The 13,527-nt window shown below is 57.4% G+C and overlaps 1 protein-coding gene across 7 annotated transcripts in view; it reads left to right on the forward strand.

Moving 5' to 3' along the window:
• Positions 1 to 13,527, forward strand: part of MINK1 (misshapen-like kinase 1) — a 53,051-nt gene that overhangs the window by 38,466 nt on the left and 1,058 nt on the right. Inside the window, exons 5-32 of one of the 7 annotated variants that reach the window (XM_008570081.1) lie at positions 997 to 1,107; positions 1,531 to 1,621; positions 2,099 to 2,229; positions 2,523 to 2,577; positions 2,734 to 2,812; positions 3,067 to 3,242; positions 3,649 to 3,718; positions 4,096 to 4,306; positions 6,235 to 6,351; positions 6,802 to 6,888; positions 7,097 to 7,321; positions 7,540 to 7,713; positions 8,063 to 8,323; positions 8,732 to 8,817; positions 8,967 to 9,077; positions 9,234 to 9,346; positions 9,579 to 9,667; positions 10,027 to 10,190; positions 10,539 to 10,644; positions 10,725 to 10,862; positions 11,067 to 11,175; positions 11,618 to 11,785; positions 11,891 to 12,034; positions 12,260 to 12,394; positions 12,590 to 12,690; positions 12,774 to 12,923; positions 13,006 to 13,165; positions 13,255 to 13,394. In XM_008570081.1, the coding sequence (XP_008568303.1) occupies positions 997 to 1,107; positions 1,531 to 1,621; positions 2,099 to 2,229; positions 2,523 to 2,577; positions 2,734 to 2,812; positions 3,067 to 3,242; positions 3,649 to 3,718; positions 4,096 to 4,306; positions 6,235 to 6,351; positions 6,802 to 6,888; positions 7,097 to 7,321; positions 7,540 to 7,713; positions 8,063 to 8,323; positions 8,732 to 8,817; positions 8,967 to 9,077; positions 9,234 to 9,346; positions 9,579 to 9,667; positions 10,027 to 10,190; positions 10,539 to 10,644; positions 10,725 to 10,862; positions 11,067 to 11,175; positions 11,618 to 11,785; positions 11,891 to 12,034; positions 12,260 to 12,394; positions 12,590 to 12,690; positions 12,774 to 12,923; positions 13,006 to 13,165; positions 13,255 to 13,394 (3,702 nt within the window). Of the gene's footprint in view, positions 1 to 996; positions 1,108 to 1,530; positions 1,622 to 2,098; positions 2,230 to 2,522; positions 2,578 to 2,733; positions 2,813 to 3,066; positions 3,243 to 3,648; positions 3,719 to 4,095; positions 4,307 to 6,234; positions 6,352 to 6,801; positions 6,889 to 7,096; positions 7,322 to 7,539; positions 7,714 to 8,062; positions 8,324 to 8,731; positions 8,818 to 8,966; positions 9,078 to 9,233; positions 9,347 to 9,578; positions 9,668 to 9,896; positions 9,921 to 10,026; positions 10,191 to 10,538; positions 10,645 to 10,724; positions 10,863 to 11,066; positions 11,176 to 11,617; positions 11,786 to 11,890; positions 12,035 to 12,259; positions 12,395 to 12,589; positions 12,691 to 12,773; positions 12,924 to 13,005; positions 13,166 to 13,254; positions 13,395 to 13,527 lie in introns of all 7 variants that reach the window. The other 6 variants (XM_008570082.1, XM_008570084.1, XM_008570083.1 and 3 more) reach the window with 6 other exon arrangements.

The raw sequence follows: 13,527 nt of genomic DNA on the forward strand, positions 1-13,527 counted from the left end.
ATTTTTTATTTTTTATTTTTGTCTTTTGTCTTTTTCCGTGTCCGGCAACGGATCGCAACCCTCAGTGTTGCCCCCACACTGGACCGGGGACCGGCAACGGGATCGCAACCCTCGGCGCTGCCCCCGCGCCTCGCTCAGCCAATGAGCGGGAACCGGTCTGTATGTGGGATCCGAACCCTCGGGCGGGAGCGCCGCCGCGCTTCCCAAGCTGCGCACTTATCCAGTGCGCCACTGGGCCGGCCCAGAGTGTGGCTGTATCTTTCCAAAAAAATTTTTATTTAGCTCATCAAAATTTGAATTTCATATCATTTTCATGTATCACGAAATATGATTCTTTTGACTTTTGTTTTCCAACCATTTAAAAACATGGAAACCTAGGGCTGGCCTATGGCTCACTCGGGAGAGTGCGGTGCTGATAACACCAAGGCCATGGGTTCAGATCCCTATACAGGGATGGCCGGTTAGCTCACTTGGGAGAACATGATGCTGACAACACCAAGTCAAGGGTTAAGATCCCCTTACCAGTCATCTTTTAAAATAAATAAATAAATAAAAATGTGGAAACCATTCTTAGCTCGCTGGCCCCTACAAAGGCAGTCCTTGTCCAGCTGTGCTTTGCCAACACCTGCTCCAGAGCAGTCAGTCTTAACCGTTTGGGGTTCTCGGTCCCAGTGAGAAGCTCATGACAGCACTGGATCCTTCCTCAGGGAGAACAGATACCCCACATCCTTTTGTCTGCAATTTCAGGAGTTCCTTGAACTCCTACTCTGGACCCAGCTCCACTGCCAGTTCCTTTTCTGCTGCTTTCCCTCTTCCTTTCTCTTCTAATCCCAGGAGTCCTGTGGCCTTTGTCAGGGATCCTGCAGCCCCTGCTCTCCAGCTCAGCTCATCCAGTTGTAGCCCCAAGGCCTCTGGTTCCCCTCCAGGGATCTGGCAGGGGGCGGATGCTGTGCCTGACCGATGCTTTCCCTTCTGATGCCTTGCTGGGGATTACAGCTGGTGATGGAGTTCTGTGGTGCTGGCTCAGTGACCGACCTGGTGAAGAACACAAAAGGAAACGCCCTGAAGGAGGACTGCATTGCCTACATCTGCCGGGAGATTCTCAGGGTGAGCTCGGGGCCCTTCCCCCATCTCCTCCTATGCACCCCTGGCTGGAGCCTCTGCCTGGGCATAGCCCTCCCCACACTGGGGAGGAGATGCAACTGCCTTCTTTAAAGAGCAGCTAGCCTGATGGGGGAGGGGGCAGAGACAGGGTGCCGTCCTGGGGGTCACTCAGACTGTTGGAGGAGACCTGCCTGTCTATTTCCAAGCTACTCTCCACTTGTAGCCCTGCAGCCACTGGGGTTTCACAGAGAGCCACCACTGTGAGGAAGCCCCCACCTGTACTTGGGCTCCGGGTGGGGAGGGTCTGCACCTTCAGCTCAGCCTTGTCCAGACTGATTGCTCCCCTCCCTCAACTCAGTTCCACCTCCTGGCTCTTTCCCTCCTCCTCTGATACCATGGCTGAGTTTCCCCATCCTCCTGTCCCAGGGTCTGGCCCATCTCCACGCCCACAAGGTGATCCATCGAGACATCAAGGGGCAGAATGTGCTGCTGACAGAGAATGCTGAGGTCAAGCTAGGTGCGCTGGTGCCTTCTGAGGCCAACGGAACCCTCTCACCTCCAGGACAGAGAATAAGGGACCCCTTTTCCCTCTGGTGGCTCAGGTCCAACTTCCTGTACACTGGGGTGGCTCACTCCCTGCCTTTTCCCATCTCCTTCCCTGGGATGCCCTGCTTCCCGCTGAAAACACTTCAAGAAGCTTTTTGCCTGCTCCCTGTCATGGGCAGGTGCGATGCAGGTCCCTCTGGGGAGAGGAGATATTATGACCCTTCCTGCGTGGGATGCTGTCCCTTGGTCCTTTCACCTTGGTTTTTCCCCAAGAGGGAGGAAGACAGTCAGGTTCTTCAGGATGGTGATGAGGTGGAAGCAGGTGCTGAGGGTGTCTGGGCAGGGCCAGGACCTGGGCTGCCTCAGGTGAGGCAGGCACATGTGTGCAGGGGCATGAGGCCAGGGAGCCGGCATGGCTCCCCGTGATGACCCCTCCACGTCTTCACAGTGGATTTTGGGGTGAGTGCTCAGCTGGACCGCACCGTGGGCAGGCGGAACACTTTCATTGGGACCCCGTACTGGATGGCCCCGGAGGTCATCGCATGTGACGAGAACCCCGATGCCACCTACGATTACAGGGTATGAAGTGGGAGGTCAGGAGCAGGAAGCGAGATGGGGATGCTGCAGCTCGAGCAGGCTGGGAACAGAATAAAGGTCTGATGACATGTTAGCGGGGAGGGTTGGGGAGTGTTTTGTGGCAAGAAAAGTGGGATGAGTTGAGTTGGAGGGCGGTGCACGGTTGGAGGAGGGGGCCTCAGGAGCCACTGTGGCCCAGCAAGGGGTCCCAAAGAGGCCGGGGATGATGGGTAAAGAGAGGTTACTGATGAGAGTTGTTGGGAACATTGACCTTGTCTCTTCTCTCCCCTCCACAGAGTGACATTTGGTCTCTAGGAATCACAGCCATCGAGATGGCAGAGGGAGCCCCCCGTAAGTACCGATTCTGGCAGTGGTAGGATGAGACAGAAGGGGAGGGCACAGAGAGAGGCCGTAGGGAGGAGGCCATCATGGGAGGCTGTAGAAGGAGGGGTCTTTTAGGCCCTCAGCATGGCAAAAAGGACCGATGGCATCTCTTGTGTGTCCCAGCACTGTGTGACATGCACCCCATGCGAGCCCTCTTCCTCATCCCTCGGAACCCTCCACCCAGGCTCAAGTCCAAGAAATGGTAGGTCTCTGGGAGTTTGGTATCTGGGAAGGAAAGTCTGTGGAAAAGGCCACCCCACCTTAATAGCCCTCTGTGTTCAGGCTTGGATCTGCAGCACAGACGAGGTGTTGGGAGGGAGGGCTACTGCTGCTGGGTCTGGAGGAGACAGGAGGGAGGTCAAGGTGACTTTTGGATGAATGATCCACCAACTTCCTCCTGCAACCCACCCCTCTTCTGAGAGGGGTCCTCCCAGTGTGAGCTGCCACTGTTTCCAGGTCTAAGAAGTTCATTGACTTCATTGACACGTGTCTCATCAAGACGTACCTGAGCCGCCCACCAACGGAGCAGCTACTGAAGTTTCCCTTCATCCGAGACCAGCCCACGGAGCGGCAGGTCCGCATCCAGCTCAAGGACCATATTGACCGATCCCGGAAGAAGCGGGGTGAGAAAGGTCAGTGGGCAGGGTGGGAGGTGGTGGGTCTTAGGAGACACTCGGCCTCTGCTCCTCTCCTCTAGCCTGGACTCCCCCTGTGCTCTCCTCCCAGGCCCCAGGTCTCCCTGTCCTAGGAGATCTCCCACCCTTTCATATCCTCACAGAAACCTCTCATTGAACACATGCACGCCTAAGTGTGTGCATCCATTCTACCACATCCTGCCTGCACTGTGATTTAGTCCCAGTCTCTGTCCAGGCCCATGCCTGAGACCCACTGTCTTCCCATTGCTCCAAGGAGGTGGGAGGGATCCTCCTACCTGATCATCCAGAGAGACCTCATTGGTTATCCCCATCTAAGGTTTTCCTAGCCCAGGGTGGGGACTAGGGCACTGGGTGAAGAAACAGCAGTGATCTCCCCCTGCAGAGGAGACAGAATACGAGTACAGTGGCAGTGAAGAGGAAGATGACAGCCATGGAGAAGAAGGAGAGCCAAGGTGGGCTTGGCAGATGGAGGTGGGAGGTTGGGGCCATCACTTACAGTCTGAGGAGACAACAGTGGTCCTCGGCTTTGGGGACTCTCAGTCTGGGGTGGTGGGCACAGAGAGGAAGAGATCCATATGAGCCAAATCCCTGAATGCTGACAAGGGGAAGGGATGGATGAGCAAGAGGTGGGAAGAGGGGGTGCAGGCTAGAATATTAGAGGAGGACAGGGTCAAAGACTAGGCAGAAGGGAGGAAAATCCCCTGGCCACCTGGGAGTGGCCAGAGGCAGATCATCTGGTCCAGTTAAAGCATCTACTCAGGTGGGCCCCCCAGGGAGGAGAGTGGGAACCAGCAGGTTGTGACCCCAGTGCTTTGTGCCACCCTCCCAGCTCTATCATGAACGTGCCCGGGGAGTCCACCCTTCGCCGGGAATTTCTCCGGCTCCAGCAGGAGAATAAGAGCAACTCTGAGGCTTTAAAGCAGCAGCAGCAGCTGCAGCAACAGCAACAGCGAGACCCTGAGGCGCACATCAAACACCTGCTGCACCAGCGGCAGCGGCGCATAGAGGAGCAGAAGGAGGAGCGGCGGCGGGTTGAGGAGGTGGGGCTGTCCTGGCAGGGCCCAGGCCTGGCTCAGCCTCTGCTGCCCTGTCCCCGTCCCAGCCCTGGTTCCTTCAGCCTCAGAGAGAACAGGGAATGTGCTGGGCCTTCCTACCCTCTCTTCTCTCAGACTTTTCTGGAAAGGCTCTTTTATTAGAGGCTTAGCCCCCAGGCACTGGTACCCCCACCCAGCCCTGTGTGGACGGTTGTCATCAGCGTCCCTCTGGAGCAGAGCCATTTCTGAAAACCCATGTCCATTCCCCAGGATAAGACTATCCCCATCTTTGTTTCTGCATATAAACCTCCACTTTGGGTTTATCTAGCTCCACTTACCTTCGGTCTCACGCAGCTAAGGATCTGTGTACAGACACTTCAGTGCACCTGCCCATCTGACTCTGTCAAGCAGCTATCTAGTCTGAACATGAACAAGATCCTTTAAAAGACCCTCTTTTTACTTTTGGTTATTTTGGCTTAGATTTTTTGTAAAGTGCAATCTTGTGAGTTTGGACTAATTAGATGTGGGTGGGGGATATTTTTAAATAAGTGCCGTTTTCTTTTTCTTTTTTTTATAAATGCATTTTAAAAAATATATACATCTATAATTTTAATCTATTTTTCAGGGGGGCATGGTGGGAAAAGAGAGATATACACTGATTTAAAAATGCCTTGGGGGGCCGGCCCCGTGGCTCACTCAGGAGAGTGTGGTGCTGGTAGCACCGAGGCCAGGTTGCGGGTTCGGATCCTATATAGGGATGGCTGGTGCACTCACAGGCTCAGCGTGGTGCAGACCACACCGTGCCGAGGGTTGCGATCTCCTTACCGGTCAAAATTTAAAAATAAAAATAAAAATGCCTTGGGGCCGACCAGTTAGCTTAGTTGGTTAAGAGTATGGTGCTGATAACACCAAGGTCCCAGGTTCAATCCCTGTACTGACCAGCTGCTAAAAAAAGTAAAAACAAAACAAAATAAAAATGCTTTGAGTGGATGGTATTTTTCTTGAAGCAATTATGTGATTTCAAAATTCATGAGCTGGACTTAAATTTGTCTAAATAATAGGTGATAGACTGCAGCACCTACACTGTCCATTTGCTGCTCCCCAAAGCTGGCACCTCTCTGTTGAACAAAAAATAATTTGCAAGAAAAAACAATAATAATAATTTGCAAGAAGTCCTGCTACTAAATAGCCTTGTGCAGTTTTCTTTTAATAAATATAGTGTTAAGGTAGCATAGTAGCAGAAAATCATGTCTAGCAAGGTTAGACCCGCCAGCAACTTTGTCGCAGAAATAGGCATAAGTTCCCTCAAGAGTAAGGGCTTGGGCTTAACTTTTTATATTGTTCTTTGTGGGGCAGGGGGCAGACTCTTTGGTCAGAAAGGCTATGAAAGTTAAATGCAACCTGGGCTACCAATGTTTGTCAAGGAGTTGGCCAAGTCCCTCTAAGTTTCCTTAAATCCAAAGGTTGCTTTTCTGTACCCGGGCGCCTCTCGCCCTCTTGTGGCCAAAGGCTCTCACTACAGCTCATTCTCTTCGGATCTCCAGGCAAAGGTTGATTTGGGAGGCCGGGAGTGTGTCGGGGGTTGTTGGTGCTGGCCCTTGGTTTTGTTTGTTGCTTGCTGGGGGAGTGGGCAGAGAAAGGTGTTATGCAGTTCAGCCCACTGCAAGGGCAGTAGGCAGCTTTGCCACTTCCCTCGTCCCGTGCCCACAGCTACCTTAAACCAGCCAATTTCCCCAAGCCACGTCCCTGTGGGCTCTTGAGTAGACACAGGGAGGTAATATCTGCAGAAACCAGCGGAAGCCATTCTCTGTTGCCACCACGACACGTGAGCTAGTAGACCTGTCCTGGCTGTCTGTGGAGGGGTCCCCCTTCCAGGGTTGTGCTAACTTAGTGTCTGCTTCAGCCCTTAAGTGCACCTTCCTGTTGGCCCACAGCAACAGCGGCGGGAGCGGGAGCAGCGGAAGCTGCAGGAGAAGGAGCAGCAGCGGCGGCTGGAGGACATGCAGGCCCTGCGGCGGGAGGAGGAGAGGCGGCAGGCCGAGCGCGAGCAGGTAGAGCAGCCCCGGCCCCACCGCGCACACCCTGACCCCCGCCCCCTTCCTCCCGGTCCTGCTGCCTGCCTCCCCCGCTCCCCAGTGCCCTTTCCCTTCTCTCCCCTACCCCAGGATTCCTCCTTTCTTTTCTAGCTTCACTCTTTCTCTCTGTTTTCTCCCACCCTTCAACCCCCAACCCTGGCTCCCTGCCCTCCTCCTGTCTCTGTGCCTTCATTCCCATCTCTTTACCCCTCCCCTGACTCCTCATGGTTCCCCACCCGGCCTCTTCCCCATCTGTGCCATGTTGTCCCCTTCGGGGGGCTCATCCCATCCCCGTCCTCTCTCTTACTCTTCCGCTGCTCCCCTCATCCCTTCCTCCTCCAACTCCTTCGCCGCTGCTGCTGCCCCTCCTCCTCCGCCTCTTCCTCTTTCCCTGCCCTGTGCCCCCACCCCACCCCTGCCCCCCAGGAATATATCCGTCACAGGCTAGAGGAGGAGCAGCGACAGCTCGAGATCCTTCAGCAACAGCTGCTCCAGGAACAGGCCCTACTGCTGGTAACGGGGTCCCTCAGCTTCCTCTGGGAAGATGCTGTTCAGAACTTCTTTGCTGGAATGGGATGGAACACTTCAGGGGAAGGGGTTCACCCAAGACATCGAGGGAAAACGTCTCCTGTTTAGGCAGTTGGAGAAAAGAAGGGGCATGCCTGCTCTAACTTCCAGGGCCACACCCTGCTGAGCCCTCTCTCCCTACCCTTGGGCCCAGGAATACAAGCGGAAGCAGCTGGAGGAGCAGCGGCAGTCAGAGCGTCTCCAGAGGCAGCTGCAGCAGGAGCACGCCTACCTCAAGTCCCTGCAGCAACAACAGCAGCAGCAGCAGCAGCTTCAGAAACAGCAGCAGCAGCAGCAGATCCTGCCTGGGGACAGGAAGCCCCTTTATCATTATGGTCGGGGCATTAATCCCGCTGACAAACCAGCCTGGGCCCGAGAGGTACTCACCGCCTCCTTGGTCTCCCAGGACTCCATCTTCCCAACCCCACTGCCTGAGGCCTGGAGAGATGCAAGAAGTTGTTCTGCAGCAGCAGGCACTGAGAAGGGAGAGGAGCACACAGCCAGGCTGTGGGGCTGCAGTGGGTGGGGCAGCTGGGAACCTAAAGTTGGAAAGTAGGGAGCAAGAGCCAGCCTGCTTGACGTCCCTCTGCATCACAGGTAGAAGAAAGGACGAGGATGAACAAGCAGCAGAACTCCCCCTTGGCCAAGACCAAGCCAAGCAGCACAGGGCCTGAGCCCCCCATCCCTCAGTCCTCTCCTGGTCCCCCAGGACCCCTGTCCCAAACTCCTCCTATGCAGAGGCCAGTAGAGCCCCAGGAGGGACCACACAAGGTGAGTCTCTTCCCATTCCTGTCTTGACACAGACAGCACAGGTACACATACATGTCCACATCCCTATGTCCATACGTGTGCATGCACGTGCACACACACACACGCACATGCTCACACTCATTTAACTCTTAGCCAGGGTCATAGACTGCAGGATACATGGACAGAGACAGTCACCCACTTGCTGCTGCATGTATTCGCTTTTACTTCTTACCCGTCCTCAGGCTCTAGCAACCCCGTATACTTCTACGGAGGAAGGAGCAAGTAATGCCCCTCCCTAGCCTAGCCTCGGCTTGCAGATGGGGGTGTACCATGGAGCGGGCAGCCCACCCTCCCTGGTCTCTCCCTGCAGAGCCTGGTGGCACACCGGGTCCCACTGAAGCCATATGCAGCACCTGTACCCCGATCCCAGTCCCTGCAGGACCAGCCCACGCGAAACTTGGCTGCCTTCCCAGCCTCCCACGACCCTGACCCGGCCGTCCCCACACCCACTGCCACGCCCAGTGCCCGAGGAGCTGTCATCCGCCAGAATTCAGATCCCACCTCTGAAGGGCCCGGCCCCAGCCCAAGTCCCCCAACCTGGGTCCGGCCAGATAATGAGACCCCGCCCAAGGTAAGGACAGCCCTATGGGACCAGGACAAAGCAGAGACTTAGTAAGGGGAGGAAAAGGAGGGAGCACGAGGGGCAGGCAAGGTGGAGATGGAGGTCAGGGTGGCAAGGGCAGAAGACAAGGCCCTGCAGGTTCATCATCCGGCAGCTGGGAAGGCACAGGACATTGCTCCCAGGGTGAGTGTGGGGATGGAAAAGTGCCCAGTATTCGCAGCACTAGGGGCAGCCTTTCTGGGTTGGGATCCCAGCTCTGCCGTTTCCATCTTCATAACCTTAGACATACTTGTTAACTTTCTTGGGCCTTGGTTGGCTTGTCCAGAAAAACTGGGGAGTCACCTTTCAGAGCTGTGGTGAGGACTAGATGTTTGTGGAGCACCCAGCACAGTGACAGAGCACACCTTCTCCCCTCAGGTACCTCAGAGGACCTCATCTATCGCCACTGCCCTTAACACCAGTGGGGCCGGAGGGTCCCGGCCAGCTCAGGCTGTCCGTGCCAGGTAACACTTGGGTGGGTTCAGGTTCGGGCCTAGGGAGTAGGGAGACATAGGGGAGTTTCCCAGGTTGCCCACTTGGGGGTGGGCAATCCCAACCCAGTCACCTCAGCCCCCCTCCCTGCCCCCCCGGCACCCCTGTGCTCCCTCCACAGACCTCGCAGCAACTCCGCCTGGCAAATCTATCTGCAGAGGCGGGCAGAGCGGGGCACCCCCAAGCCTCCGGGGCCCCCTGCCCAGCCCCCTGGCCCACCCAACGCCTCTAGGTAATGGAGTTGTCCCCCCAGTCACTCTCAACTCTCACTTCTGCCACCTACTTCTCTTGATGATGGCTCCCTCTGCAGTGCAGCTTGTCACCCCAGGGAGGGGAGCACTCTGTCTCCCTGACCCTGACTCTGTGCCCCCCCCCTCACTCCCCACAGTAACCCTGACCTCAGGAGGAGTGACCCTGGCTGGGAGCGCTCAGACAGTGTCCTCCCAGCCTCCCACGGGCACCTCCCCCAGGCTGGCTCGTTGGAGCGGAACCGTGTGGGAGGTACGTGAGCCAGGGCCTGGCCTGCTCTGGGCCTGCACAGTCTTGGTGAGGATGGATCCTGCCTTTGGTGGGTTTGGACTGGGACACCGACAGGGGCAGGGGGGACCTGGGTGGGCGCAGAACATGGCACTGATCTCTGGGCTCCAGGCCAAGAGGTCAGCCAATGTGTGGGCTTGAAGCCATTCCCTGTCCGGTGCCAGTGACCTTCTTTCTCCCACCATTTTATGTCCAGCCTCCTCCAAACTGGACAGCTCCCCAGTGCTGTCCCCTGGGAACAAAGCCAAGCCTGATGACCACCGCTCCCGGCCAGGCCGGCCTGCAGTGAGTCATCTGGTGGCAGGCATGGCCCTGCCTTATTCTGGTTCAGGGCTTGGGGGCAGGCTGTGGAGCCTCTAGAGCCCTGGGGAGCTGGGTGTCAGGGGGGCCTTCACTAACCTACTGAGACGAGGGACGTGGGAAAGGCGGGACTGGCGCCTCTCCTGTTACTAACTGTCTTCCCCTCTCTCCTGCCTCCTCCTGGCTGCCTTTCTTCCCCTGCGGCCCCTCCCAGAGCTATAAGCGAGCGATCGGTGAGGTTAGTGCGATGGGGCCTGCTCACCCTGCCTGGGCCTCCTGGCACCTCTGCACCACCTCCACCCGCACCCGCCTCCTGCCCTCCTCATGCCTCTCCTCCCCTGCAGGACTTCGTGCTGCTGAAGGAGCGGACCCTGGACGAGGCCCCCCGGCCTCCCAAGAAGGCCATGGACTACTCATCGTCCAGTGAGGAGGTGGACAGCAGCGAAGAGGATGAGGAGGAGGGTGAAGGCGAGCCATCGGAGGGGAGCAGAGACACCCCTGGGGGCCGGTATGAGGGGTCCTGGGGCAGGGGCAGGGGGGAGGGGGGCAAGCAATGGTGCAGCTCCAAGGGAACGCAGTTCACCTTCTGTAGACAGTGGGGGCAGGGTGCTGCTGTTCCGCTCTCTCCTGCCATCCTGCCACTTGTTCGGTGGTCTTTGTCAGGAACCTCTCTCTCTCTGCACCAGCCTGGCCTGAGTGCCCTGCAGGGAGCATCTAACAGTGGAGCAGAGCTGCCCAGTGAGGGCTGAGCAGGTCCTACTTTAGAGAGAGATGGAGCCGTTGTCTTGGGCTGCCATCCTGTGGCCCTTGCGGGACAGGCAGCACCTGGAGGGCCCCACCTTCCTCTCTCCCACAGCAGCGATGGAGACACAGACAGTGTCAGCACCATGGTGGTCCATGACGTGGAGGAGATGAGCGGGACCCAGCCACCATACGGGGGTGGCACCATGGTGGTCCAGCGCGTGAGTGGCTCCCCCACCCCACCCAGTGCCTGCTGCGCACCCTCTCCGGCCAGCGCCAAGCCCTTCCCTCTGTTCTATAGACTCCTGAAGAGGAGCGAAGCCTGCTTCATGCTGACAGCAACGGTTACACGAACCTGCCCGATGTGGTCCAGCCCAGCCACTCCCCCACTGAGAACAGCAAAGGTCAAAGCCCACCCTCAAAGGACGGAGGCAGTGATGTAAGTGGGCTGGAGGCAAGTCTGCAGGGCGAGAGAGCAGCGTGGCAGTGGGCAGGAGATCCAGGGGTGCTGGGTGGCACTGCGGTGGGGGCAGTGAGCACTGTCAGTTAGGTGGCCGGGATTTCCTAAGTCTGCGACGATTGCAGGGGGAGGGCCACAGGCTGGGGTCATGCCTATTTGACTGACTGCCCCTCCCCCCCACAGTACCAGTCTCGTGGGCTGGTAAAGGCCTCTGGCAAGAGCTCGTTCACGATGTTCGTGGATCTAGGCATCTACCAGCCCGGAGGCAGTGGGGACACCATTCCCATCACAGGTGAGGACAGGAGTGCAGATCTGCAATGAGTCTGGAGTCCAGCGATGGCCCGGAGGAGAGCCCAAGGGGTCCCCTGAGGACACGGCTTTACAGAGCACGCACGGGCATAGGCCGTCTCCACTGGGCCTTAGCCCCTGCCCTGGGACAGAGGCAAGGAAGGGTTTCTGAGACACCTTGACAGACAAGGAAAAATGCCCAGATTGGCCAAGGGACCTGGGCAGAAGTTCAGAGCTAATGAGTGACAGGGCTAGGACTTGAGCCAGGCCTTTTGACCTCAAGTCCAGTGCTCTCTCTTCTATTCTGAGTACCCCTCTGTCCTCCAGTCTTTCCCTTCCCTTCTGAATACTGTGAGGCACCAAGACCAGGTGTAGGGGAGGGGAGTAAAGGGAGACAGAGGTGAGAGGACTATGGCCTATCCTTCTCTTCTCTCTCCTCCTGCCAGCCCTGGTGGGTGGAGAGGGCAGTCGGCTTGATCAGCTGCAGTACGATGTGAGGAAGGGCTCTGTGGTCAACGTGAATCCCACCAACACCCGGGCCCACAGTGAAACCCCTGAGATTCGGAAGTACAAGAAGCGATTCAATTCTGAGATCCTCTGTGCGGCCCTTTGGGGTAAGCCATGGCCGGGAGGGCTCAGGGGTCTGGCGCACCTCCCATGCTGTTGGTCAGCTGAGGGCCTAGCTCTGCCTCTGACCTGCCCATGGGCTCCTGCTGCAGGGGTCAACCTGCTGGTGGGCACAGAGAATGGGCTGATGTTGCTGGACCGAAGTGGGCAGGGCAAGGTGTACGGACTCATCGGGCGGCGACGCTTCCAGCAAATGGATGTGCTGGAGGGGCTCAACTTGCTCATCACCATCTCAGGTACGTGTGCATAGCACGGGGGCTCAGAGGAAGGGCTCGGCTCCTTGGCTCTCTGTCACCATCTTCAGCCTGGGAGGAGGGCAGCCTTGCCTTGGTCCAGCAGCCGAAAGGTGGGGCCGTGCTTTCTCGCCCCTTGTGGTATGCGGACAGGGTGACGGGGAGGCAGCAGCTGGGCCTCCAGTGAGGACGGGAGTGTGTGTGTGCGTATGTGTGTCCGTCTCTCAGGGAAAAGGAACAAACTGCGGGTGTATTACCTGTCCTGGCTCCGGAACAAGATTCTGCACAATGACCCAGAAGTGGAGAAGAAGCAAGGCTGGACCACTGTGGGGGACATGGAGGGCTGCGGGCACTACCGCGTCGGTGAGGATGTCACCGCAGAGCGGCCAGGGCACATAAGAGAACAGAGAGAGGGGGGCCTGGACTTAATGTCTAAGAAAGCCTTAAAGCTGGAGACTTGGGGCCTAGGGTTGGGGTGGGGTCATGGCAGACCTATGGGAAGGGGCCAGCCGTCCAAGAAGGGCAGACCCCTGCATCTGTCTGTTTTCCTGCCACCAGTGAAGTACGAGCGTATTAAGTTCCTGGTCATTGCTCTAAAGAACTCCGTGGAGGTGTATGCCTGGGCCCCCAAACCCTACCACAAATTCATGGCCTTCAAGGTAATCCCAGCCTCAGCTTCCCAATACTGTTCCAGGGAGCAGCTCCTCCACCTGTGTCTCCTGAGCCCTTCTCTCCTCCACAGTCCTTCGCGGACCTCCCACACCGCCCTCTGCTGGTTGACCTGACAGTAGAGGAGGGTCAGCGGCTCAAGGTCATCTATGGCTCCAGTGCCGGCTTCCATGCTGTGGATGTCGATTCGGGAAACAGCTATGATATCTACATCCCTGTGCACGTGAGCATGGTGGGGCTGCAGGGACAGTGGGACCACACTGGGCACCAGACATGGGGACTTCAGCCCACCCTCTCCACCCCAGATCCAGAGCCAGATCACGCCCCATGCCATCATCTTCCTCCCCAACACCGACGGCATGGAGATGCTGCTGTGCTACGAGGACGAAGGCGTGTACGTCAACACATACGGGCGGATCATTAAGGATGTGGTGCTGCAGTGGGGAGAGATGCCCACCTCTGTGGGTGAGTGAGGTGCCTGCCCCTGAACCACGTGCCCAGTGTGGCCCAGGAGTGTGGCCTGCTCACCTCCCATAACTGCCTTCTCCCCATAGCCTACATCTGCTCCAACCAGATAATGGGCTGGGGTGAGAAAGCCATTGAGATCCGCTCTGTGGAGACGGGCCACCTGGATGGGGTCTTCATGCACAAACGAGCCCAGAGGCTCAAGTTCCTGTGTGAGCGGAATGACAAGGTGTGCTGGGCTGGCTCTGTGACCCGATGCTCTTGAGCAGGGTTCCGGGAAGGGATGGTTGTGGCGTCTTCCTGAAAGGGGGCCCCTCTGGGAGTACCATGTGCAGTCACAACCTCTGCCCTTATCTGCCTTT

This window comes from Galeopterus variegatus, unplaced genomic scaffold (assembly GCF_000696425.1).
Source record: "Galeopterus variegatus unplaced genomic scaffold, G_variegatus-3.0.2 Scaffold569, whole genome shotgun sequence".
In the NCBI taxonomy this organism is placed as follows: Eukaryota; Metazoa; Chordata; class Mammalia; order Dermoptera; family Cynocephalidae; genus Galeopterus; species Galeopterus variegatus.